General features: G+C 47.6%; 1 protein-coding gene across 1 annotated transcript in view; it reads right to left on the bottom strand.

Annotated features, from left to right (window-relative positions):
- Window positions 1–402: 402 nt before the first annotated feature.
- The window catches only part of SPSB1 (splA/ryanodine receptor domain and SOCS box containing 1), an 18,315-nt gene continuing 7,540 nt past the window's right edge, over window positions 403–11,177 (bottom strand). Inside the window, exon 2 of the mRNA XM_044671261.1 lies at window positions 403–2,626. Coding sequence (XP_044527196.1) covers window positions 2,499–2,626 — 128 coding nt within the window. The 3' untranslated portion in view covers window positions 403–2,498. The remainder of the gene's footprint in view (window positions 2,627–11,177) is intronic.

The following is an 11,177-nucleotide window of genomic DNA, read 5'->3' as shown; positions in this document are numbered from 1 at the left end:
CTCAAAGGGAGCCGCAGTGGGGAAGACTTCCCAGAACTGAGACCTGGGGACAATACAGAAAATGGGGGGAGCTGGGTGGCTCAGTGGATAGAGAGCTGGACCCAGAGATGGGAGGTCCTGGGTTCAAATGTGGCCTCAGACGCGTTTAACCCGAATCCTTTAGCCCTTGGAGCCGATACTTTATTCTGATTGGAAAACAGGAGGTAAGAATTTTTTAAAAAGCTTTGTCCCTTCACTGGCTCCTTCCCTGAGGGGCTCCTCCCTCCATTCTCCCCAAAGTCAATGTCTTCAGCAGGTTCCGGGGAGAAATCACAGGAAGCCCCTTCTCCCAGTCCCCCAGACCCAAAGAGAAATGAGCTGAGCGAATTCAAATTTAATAAACTTTTTTTTTATTAGGTTACTGAGTATTCTCTACAGCCATAAAGTAGAAAGGACTTTTAAAACCGAACAAGCCATTATGTACTGGGATGGCGATACGGGGGGGTGGGCTGAACCTGACACAAGAGGAGAGGAGAGGTGGGGGGCTGCTAGGGGGACGGTGACATTGCGACTTTGCCAGCATCGGTGGAAGACGAAGGCGGGGGCCAAGGCAATCTAATGCTGGATGTACAGGTCAAATTCTCTTTTGTGCACCAATAATAATAGCACGTGTCCCACCCTGTGAGAGAAATGAGGAGAGGACCCAGAGGTCCGACAAGGTGTGGTGAGATTTTTTTTTTTCTCTTCCTTAAAAAAAACAACAACAATGAACAGTAACAGTTTGGGGGGAGGCGACTTCAGCTCCCCACACGGGCTTGGCACCAATTCTAGGCTTTTAAAAATATACTCTCCAAGTAGGTTTTTTTAAAAAAAGGTATCCAACAGCAGCTGTTCAAAACATCTCTTACATAGACAAATATATATATTAAACATTTTAAACAAATAAAGTCATCTATTGTACCTGTACATAACTGAACCAAAAGCTGGATTCCAAAACCGACCTCAAAGTTAATAAAATGTGCAAAATAATGGGGTGGGGAGGGGGGGCCGCATCTTGGAGGAACTGCCAGGAAGGGGCGGCTCTCGACCCATTTTCCCTCAGCTCAAGAAGAAGCGACCAAGGGAGCCCCATTTGAACTGGGGGGCCTTCCTGCCTGGCTGGTCTGCTCTCTGAGGCAGAATGAATTTTCCAGATACCCAATTCTGGCTTTGGGGAGGATGGATGATGGTGTCCCTCTCTCCCTCTCTCTCTTTCTCTCTCTGTCACTCTCTCACACTCTCTTTCTCTCTGTCACTCTCTCTTCCTCTCTTCCCCTGGAAAGGCTCCTTAAGGCCTGATTTCCCCAATGGACAAAGTAATTATTTTAACATCTTATGGAAAGCTGGGGAGGAGGAGGATGGCTGCTTGACTGAGACACTTGAACAACTCAAAAGGATGAAAAAAAATCTAGCTAACTCTTGACAGTACGTCTGGCTCTCCTGGGCAAGGATGTCCGGCCAAGAGGTAAGTGGCGGTGAGGAAAAGAGGGTGGTAGGCTCTTATAGCTGCTTCAGAGGACCACTGAAGGCATTACTATTGCACGTGAATCCTGTAGCCTGAGGAAGGAGCTGGCCCAGCCCTAATGTCCCTTGGAGCCACGGGCCAAGATAACAACCACCACCCACCAAAGAAGCCCCCCAGACCTCTACCTGTGACATTCGGCCAAGGGCAGGGGATACAGCATGGGGGGAGGTGGGAGGGCAACAAGACACACGTTGGAGAGGAAGGGATGTTTTCTTTCTATGTGGAATAAATAAATTGGTTTTTGTTGGTGAAAGAATAAATACAGAGTACAGGGTGAGGCAACATCTTAGGGAATGACACTAGTTGTTTTCCGGCCTTTTTCCAGGGTCCCATTTTCTTTTCTTTCTTTTTTTTAAAGTGTCCAAAATGAGTTTTTGGCATTCTCAGCTTTATCAATGGCGGCACTTCCTGTGCAGCAATAACCCATGAGGTTCCACACTTGCCACCCAAAGGAAGTCAACGGTCCATATCCCAAGCACCCTCGATGCTTCCCGGCCTGCCCCAACCAGCCATCATCGAGCCTGGGGATCCCCGGAGGTGACGTCTTGTCCTGTTTGGGCAGAAGCTGCGGGCTCCGTACCACCTCCCCGAGAGTGGACCAGGACACCACTCAGTACTTCTGTAGAAACAACGTCTCTTTCTTTAAAGAAGGGAAAATCAAGTCCAAACATACAACAGACACTCATCTGCCCACACTCAGAGAAGCCATTTCCAAGGGATGAAGGCAGGACGAACCTGCCCCGAGGGTCTGTCTGGATCTGGCAGAAGGCTGGGGTGCGAGAAAGGAAGAGGAAGGAGATCTTGGCTCGTGAGGTTGGAATAGCCGGGAAGAGGAAGAGAGGAGTCGGACGGGGCAGGGGCAGGTGGAGGGGGTGCTGTGGACCCCAGTGTCGGCTCAGTGGGTTCGCACAGTTGGATTTCCTGATTCCCAGATGGCGGGCCTTGAGCTGGTACATCACTGGTAGAGAAGGTAGCCCTTAAGGGATGCTGGCAAGGGCAGGGCATGGATCTCACTCAGGCGCTCCTTCCCCAGGGCGAGGCGGACGGACCGGCGGCACAGATCCATCAGAGGCAGTGGTTCAGCTGGAGAGAGAGAGAGAGAGAGAAGAGAAGAGAACACACCTGGTTACTGCCCGTCTCACCTTTCTCATGGGCTCTCCAATGGCCAGAGTCGCCATCTTGAGAAAGGCAGAACCCCAGAACCCTGTGGAGGAATGGGCTGTCCAGAAGGAGTTTTGGTAGCTGCTGACTTGGAGATTCTGTGATGGGCGGGAGGAGCTCGCCGGAGGGGAGGGGGCAACCCTGCACGGAGGCTGTGAGCTGGACCTGGCCGAGATGGGGGCGTTCTGAACCTTTCTGGTGGATGCGCTAGGGCCAGTCTGGTGAAGGCTATGGACCCCTTTCTCAGAATCATGTTTTTAAATGAACAGATTAAAATACACACCCTTGCAAAGGAAGCCACCTATATTCAGATCCAGATGTCACTTTCCCCCACTCAAATTTGGAGACTCCCCTGAAATCTACTCGCAGAACACCCGGAGGTACAAACTGAGCTCCCTTCGCAGTGAGAGATTCCATCTAGAAACCTAACTTTCCAAGGGTACGTATGGATATGTCTAGACAAACATTGTGTGCTAAGCAATGTACAGTCATCATTTCATGGGGTCCTCGCAACAACCTGGTGAGGGTAGTTACTACTATCATCCTCATTTTAGAACTGAGGAAACTGAGGCAAACAGGTTAAATGACTTGCCCAGGATCATAGAGCTATTAAGTATAAGGGTGGATTTAAACTCGGGCTTTTCTGACTCTATCTGTTCTATCCCCCATACTATCTAGCTGCCCAAAGAGCATGAACTTGGAGTCAGGAAGACCTGAGTTCAAATCCACCCTCATACTTAATAAGCTCTATGACTCTGGGCAAGTCACTTCATCTACGTCTGCCTCAGATGCCTCATTTATAAATCAGAGAGGCCAACAATAGCATCAGAAGTCTATAAAGCACTTTACAAACCTTAAGGCACTTATAGTCTTATCAAACCCTTACTTAGAATCAATACTGTGTATTGGTTCCAAGGCAGAAGAGCCATAAAGGCTGGGCAATGGGGGTTCAGTGACTTGCCCAGGGTCACACAGCTGGGAAGCGTCTGAGGACAAATTTGAACCCAGGACTTCCCGTCTAGGTCTGGCTCTCCATCCACCAACCCACCCTTTCTTACTGGTTTTTCACAGGTTCCAGATAAGGTTCAAGGCAGGTCCCAAGTGTAACCTGACAACTAGTCACCTCTACTTTTCCTCTAGGCACATCCCCTGATGACCTGTGAGTGCTCTTTTCAAGGGCTACTGCAACACACCAACAGGGTACACTGGAGAGGCCATGGAGCCGCCATTTTGGAAGAAGGATTCCATTTGTTTGCTTGGCCACAATGCCAAAATAGGAACAAGGTGGGATCTACAAAGACACCAACTGAGGCTTGACATTAGGGAAAGCTTCCTAACACTTAGAAACGCCTCCTAAGACTATGAGGGGCCCTACTGGGAAGAAATGGGTCCCCCAAGGGGAGAGGCTCCCTTCAACCAAACATCAACCAATCCACACTTATTAACAGCTACTCTGTGCCAGACATCGTGCTAAGCACTAGCCCCTTGCAGGGACACCGTAGAAGAGATTTTGGCGGGGGGCTGGGTGGGCATGGATGAGATTCCACTTCTGGCTGACCAAACTAGATAAATCTCCACTCCGGATTTGACCATCTCTTTCGGGACATCTCAATCCATGAGCAGACATTTATGAAACCCCTACTGTGTGCCAGGCACCCATTAGACCAGGTCTGGGGACCCAAGGAAAGACACGGCACATTCCCTGTCCTCCAAGAGCTTACGGTCTGTCGTCCTCTTTTCCCATGAACTTCGAGGATCCCCAAGAGTCCAGCGCAGGAGGCTGAGGCCAACACAGAAGCTCTCAGGACTGCAGACAACCTGTTCTAGCTGCAGCCTTCCCACCCTGCAGGGCCTGGCTCAGGTCCGAGGGCCCGTGGGGTCAGCCCGTTCTGAGTGACTCACGTGGAGACTCTATTCCTTGATTCCCATCTCAGCACAGACACACATGAACAATGGCACCCCAGAGGATTTCTGCCAGTCCTCGTGTGTGCGTGTGTGCATGTGTAGGGGTTTTTTGCAGGGGGGAAGTGGGGTGGGGACGCCCAGCTGGTGTTCCTGAGGCTAGCTCTCACTAACATGGGGTGGGCTGCCTCTCCCATCAAGGAACACCCTGTCCTGAATCCTCCCAGTAGCCGAATCCCACAGCTGTTTCCTTTCCAATCGGTGAGGTAGCCAGAGGCCGGAGGGAACAGACCTACGTAACAGAACACATTTTGGGGAAGAACAGAGGAAGGCTGCCTGAATGACTCTGCAGCTGTCTGCCTCGGGGATGGAAAGGAGCTCCTGAGTGAAATCAGACTGCATTTGGAGCCAGAGGACATGGGTTCGAATGCTACCTCTACAACCCTAAGGAAATGTGGTTCCATGGAAATAACACTAGATTTTAGAGAGAGAGAGAGAGAGACAGAGAGAGAGAGAGAGAGAGAGAGACAGAGAGAGAGACAGAGAGACACAGAGAGAGAGACAGACAGAGAGACAGACAGAGAGAAGAGACAGAGAGGAAGGAGAGAAGAGGAGAGAGAGAGAAAGAAAGGAGACAGAGAGGAAGGAGAGAAGAAGAGACAAAGAGAAGAGGGGAGGGAGGGAGAAAAGAAGAGACAGAGAGAAGAGGGGAGGGAGGGAGAGGGAGAGAGAGAGGGAGTGTCTTTATTTGTAATGGGGGGGACAATACTATCATTTACCTCCCAGGGTTGTTGTGAAGATCAAATGAATATTCATTGTAAAGAACTTTGCACAGTGCCAGGCACTATATAAATGTTGGCTATTATCATTACTATGGGCAGCGGGATGATGTGGTGGATAGAGTAACAAACCTGGAGTCAGGAAGATCTGAATTCAAGTCCTGCCTCAGACACTCACTTAGCTGAGTGACCCTGTACAAGCCACTTCACCCTGAAGACTTAGGTTTCCTCATCAGTCAAATGAGCTGGAGAAGGAAATAGCAAGCCAGTCCAGTATCTTTGCCAAGAAAACCCCAAATGGGATCACCGAGACTTAGACATGGCTGCAAAATGACTGAATAACAACAACAATGAATAGTAGTTGCTGTTGCTCTGAGGTTCCTTCCAGCTCTAAGTGTTTCATCCCGAGAAGCCCTCACTTGACCCAAAGGGGCCTAAGCCAGATTTGGCTCTCCGAGAATATGAGTCACCGGCACCTTGGAGGCGCCCCTCTCCAACCTGTACCTGAACAAGGGTTGGTTAGTTCATGGGCATTAAATAATCAATCAATCTCCTACTGCCTTCCAGGCACCAGATACCCAAAGAAGACAAAAGCACTGGGGGTACAGGGAAAGCCAGAGACAGTTGCTGCCCTCAAGAAGCTCCTAATGGGGGTGGGGGGTGGGGCACAAACAAATTATGGACAAACAAGCTTTTGTGTAAATAAACATTATGGTATGGCTGCCAAGGAGAAGGACCCATTCTCTCTTTAAAACAACAACAAAAAACATAACTTTCTGTTTCAGAAAGAACTCCAAGATAGAAGGGCAAGGGTTAGGCAAACACAGTAAAAGTGACTTGTCCATGGTCACACAGCTGGGCAGTGTCTGAGGCCAAATTTGAACTCAGGTCCTCCTGACTTCCAGTTTGGCACTCTATCTACTGAGTTACCTAGCTGTCCCAATCCATTCCCCCTTGGAAGAGCCTTGATTGTTAGGAACGGGTATCTGTCTGAACTGACCTCTTTGCAACTCCTACCCATCTTCCCTCCAAAGCCAAGCAGGAGTCACACTAAGTGACAGTCCTGATTTACCCATTTTTTCCTTTCTTTTATCATTCTGATCAGTGTGGTGGGCACACACTATCTCCAAGCCACCTCAACGTGTCTTTCTCTCATTAGCAATCTTGTACACCATTTTTAGATGGTTATTTCTGCATTTCTCCATTTAAAAACAGATCCCGGGGGCAGCTGGGTAGCCAGGCCTAGAGACAAGAGGTCCTAGGTTCAAATCTGGCCTCAGACACTGCCCAGCTGTGTGACCCTGGGCAAGTCACTTAACCCTCATTGCCCAGCCCTTACCACTCTTCTGCCTTGGAAGGTAAGGGTTTTAAATAAATAAATAAAATAAAAACAAAGCAGACCCCTTACCCACTGATCACTTCTCTATTAGGAAATGGCTTTTCATCTTAGAGATCTGAGAGTCTTTGGTTTGGGGGAGGCACGGGGCTCAAAGCAAAGCTTAATGGGTCTTCTGAGGAGTCTCAAACAGTGGGGAAAGTACCATCATTCTCACCAGACTCTATGATCTAGGAAGAATGATCAGAGAGAAGACTTGGGTTCAAATTCCAGCTCTTGGGGTTATTGAGATCTTTGACTTTGGGCAAGTCATAAGCTTCCAGAGCCTCAGTTTTATCATGTGCAGAGTGGATGGGCTGGATTGGGGGCCTTTGAAACTCCCATCCAGCTTTCTGAAGCTATGATCCTATGTGGTTTTCAAGCACTCCAACTTACTAGAGCTTCTAAGACCAAAACAAAAGTCCAGTCAAAGCTAAGGCCTGGCCACAGAGTATCCAAGTTCCTGGCGGAAGGGTCCTCTGAAGTAGACTTTTAACTGGATCCAGCTCTTCACTCCAAGTTATACAGGGAGAAGAGAGCTAAGGCAGGTAGGCACCGATTGATCCATGTGGGCCCATCACATGGCAGTTTAAATAAATATAAAATACAAAAATATAAATATAAAAATGAATTCTTGTTGGTCTGGCTGGGGTCCCAGCTTTCTCATCTGTATGACAAGGGGTTGGACAGGCCCTCCAAGGTTCCCTCCAGCTCTGATGAAAGGATGGCAAGTACTTTTTTCAAACTCTCCAGGGGTCTATAAATGGTGGATTCTGTTCATTTGGGGCCATCCAATGGGGGCAAATACCACAGATTGGGACCCTTTTGGTTCTCCAGAAATTTAAGCCCTCGTCCAAGGGTGGATCAAATCAAAACAGGATTCCAGGACAAGGAATGACTGCGTGTGGTCCCTAGGAACTTGGGGTCACAGGGTGGCCAGGTATCTAAGCCAACTTCCAACACCCTCAGGCTTAACAAAGCTAAGGTTGGGCCTCACCATCCATAGGATATAGCTTATCCAGCCAGGTGCAAGCTGGTTGGAGGTTATCTGTATTTCCTGAGGGCCATCTTGCTGGATCTCAAGGAGGGGAAGAGATGTAGCCAATCAAATACTCTCTGTATTTCCCTAGGGCCATCTTGCTGAATTCTCAAGGGTGAGAAGAGACATGGGTAACCTAATGGCCAAAATCTTACATGAACAAGAATCCACTCTGTAACATACTCAACAAGTGATTATCTAAGCTTAGAGCCCTTTCTCGATGGGGAACTCTCGTGGAAAGGAAGTTTTCTCTTAGATACAACTTTAATTTGTCTTTTGGCAGCTTCTACCCACTGCTCCCAAGTCTGATCTCCGGGGGCAGGGGAGGGCAAGAGGAAGAGAAGAAACATTTATAAGTGCCTACTTTGTGCCAGGCATTCTACTAGGTCCTTTAGAAATATTATCTCCCTTGATAATAAGTCAAGTCGTAAGTAACAATAATACAAGTCCAATCCTTCTTCTACAAGGTAGCAATTCTCTTCCAAGTGTTTAAGGGCTGTGTGTCCCATATCCCAAGCCTTTTCTTAGACATCTACGAAGTGAGTCCCTTCATCTTTCTTGTCAATAGGTTTGCTTGCATGTTGTCTCCCCTAGTCTGGGAGCTCCTTGAGGGCAGGAACTATTTCTGGCTTTTTCTGTATCACCATTGCTTAGCCCACTGCCTGGCACACAGCAGATGCTTAATAAATACATGGTGACTTTGGGTTGACATGCCAATCTCTAAAATATATGGTCCCCTCTGTTTATTTTCCTGTCTCATGGACTGATGGGAGATGCTCAGAGCAAGTCAACCCCAGGTCACTGTAACCAAGGATTACCTCCTCCGATAACCCGCTGCATTTGTGGACCTCTGGAATCTTGAAGAAATTTTTTGGGATGCCAAACTTAAATCTTCCTTTTTATAACTTGCAGGAGCCCAAGAGATCAAGACGAGTATCTCTTCTCCAGAATAACCTTCAGGTACTTAAAAGCCGTTGCCATTGCCCACCTCCTCCCTCTTTCCTCATTTTCTCTAAACACCTGCAATTCCTTCAACTAATCTTTATAAAGAGTGAAATCAAGGTCTGTCACCTTTGGTTCCTTGCACGTTTTCAGGAGAGGCTATTCAGAACATGCTGAGAAGGTACACAGTTCAATACAGGAAAGCTAAATTTACAGTACCAAGTTTGAATCCCCAGATAATTATTTTCATCCTCTCCCTTTTTGTAAACCTTAACTTTCTACTTTATAATCAGTACTGCGAATTGGTTCCAAGGCAGAAGAGCAGTAAGAGCTAGGCAATGAGGGTTACGTGATTTGCCCAGTCACACAGCTAGGAAGTGCCAATCCATTGAGCCATCTAGCTATCCCAGCCTTACTTCTTTTAAAATAATTATTAAAGGTACAGATGGCAAGTTTAGCAAATTCCAGAGGATACAAAGCTGGAAAGGAATGGCAGAATCAGGATCCAGGAAGCTCTCCAAGGGCTAGAAGGATGAGCTGAATTGAGTTCATGGTAAATGAAGGAACTGGGCATGCTTAGCCTAGAAAAGAGGGCTCAGAGGGCACATGACAGCTATGTTCAGATATCTGAGAGGCTGTCATGCAGAAGGATGATTAAATTTGTTCTGTTTGGCCCCAGACGCCAGAAGAAGCTGTATTTGTTCAAATAAGGACCTATTTCTGAAATGCTTAGTGCCATGCCTGGCACACAGTAGGTGCCATATAAATGTCTATCTCCTCTCTCCATCCCAAGGCACAGTGAAGTCACAAAGAGGTAAGTAGAGGCTTGCCGCTATGAAGAGCTTCCTGGGGGCAGCTGGGTAACTCAGTGGATTGAGAGCCAGGCCTAGAGATAGGAGGTCCTAGGTTCAAATCCAGCCTCAGACACTTTCCAGCTATATGACCCTGGGCAAGTCACTTGACCCACATTACCCACCCTTACCACTCTTCCACCTGTAAGCCAAAGCACAGAAGTTAAGGGTTTAAAAAAAAAAAAAAAAAGAACTTCCTAATACTTGGATTTCTTCTGAGGGTGGCAGACTCCCCTTCATTAAAGGTCCTCAAGCAGGGGGACCTCGAGGGGAGAATTCCTTTGGGGAATGGGTTGGATTTGATTGGGGTTCTTAACTTGGGGGCGGGGGGAGTTGTCTGTGAACCTGGATGGGGGAAAAAAATCCATCTTCATTGTCTCTAAGCTCTAGCTAAAAACGGAATGTTTCCTTCAGTTCCTACAAACGTTAACTATGAGAACGGGTCTACAGGCTTTCCCAGTTTGCCAAAGGGTTCCATGACAGAAACAGTTTAAAAAACAGGGACTGAGGTTGAGGTTGAATCCATCTTTGAAATTCTGTCCCATGGCCTGGCTTTGAGGTCAATCACAGAAGACCAAAGAGTCCTGGGTAAAGAGGATCAACTCCCTCTAGGACTAGGCTACAACATAGGGCTACCATGTTTAAAAAACAAAACAAAACAAAACAATATTTTTTTAAACCCTTACTTTCCATTTTAGAATCAATACTGTGTATTGGTTCCAAGGCAGAAGAACTATAAGGGCTAGGCAATGGGGGGGGCAAGTGACTTGCCCAGGGTCACACAGCTAGAAAGTCACCGAGGCCAGATTTGAACCCAGAACCTCCCAACCAAATAATCTTCAACTAAAGTAATGGCCTTGGTTGTAGAGCCAACATCTAGAAAGCAACAGCTTCCATCCATCTAATATGACTGATGGGCAAGCATTGATCATCACCAACCTTGTCTCAGGCACTGTGACTTACGTGACTCACAGGAGAATGACAGAGGTTCTGGGCAGGAGGAAGCCCATTAGAAGAGGATGCAGAGAAACTAGGAAATGAACTAACGGGTGACTATTTATTCAGGGAATAGGAAGAGAGTATGAATAGAGACTTCCTTACTTCAGAAAGTTACCTGGTAACCTGTTTGTTTTTTTTCTTTTTAAACCTTTACCTTCTGTCTTAGGATCAATACTGTGTATTGGCTCCAAGGCAGAAGAGCGGTCAGGGCTGGGCAATGAGGGTTAAGTGACTTGCCCAGGGTCACACAGCTGGGAAGTGTCTGAGGCTAAATTTGAACTCAGGACCTCCCATCTCCAGTTGCCCCTGGATAACCTATTTTTAAAAATCCTCCAAATGATCTTAGGAGAGGCCTCCCTGTTCTGCTCCTCTCGGACAAAGTATAATCATGAGATAAACTGTGGCACAGTGGTAAGATCGCCAGACTGAGGGATTCATTCTGATCATGCACCAAGTGGCTGGGTGGGAAGCAATTATTAAACACCACCCATGCGTCAGGCCCCAGAGAGAATAAGACTAGAGTAGCAAACAGTCCTTGCCTCCAAGAGCCACAGAAAATATATGCAGAGAGGATACAAAGTCGGGG

Source organism: Gracilinanus agilis, chromosome 3, assembly GCF_016433145.1.
Source record: "Gracilinanus agilis isolate LMUSP501 chromosome 3, AgileGrace, whole genome shotgun sequence".
NCBI classification, from domain to species: domain Eukaryota; kingdom Metazoa; phylum Chordata; class Mammalia; order Didelphimorphia; family Didelphidae; genus Gracilinanus; species Gracilinanus agilis.
Note: the sequence above shows the minus strand (reverse complement) of the source record. Positions and strands in the feature narration are given on the sequence as shown.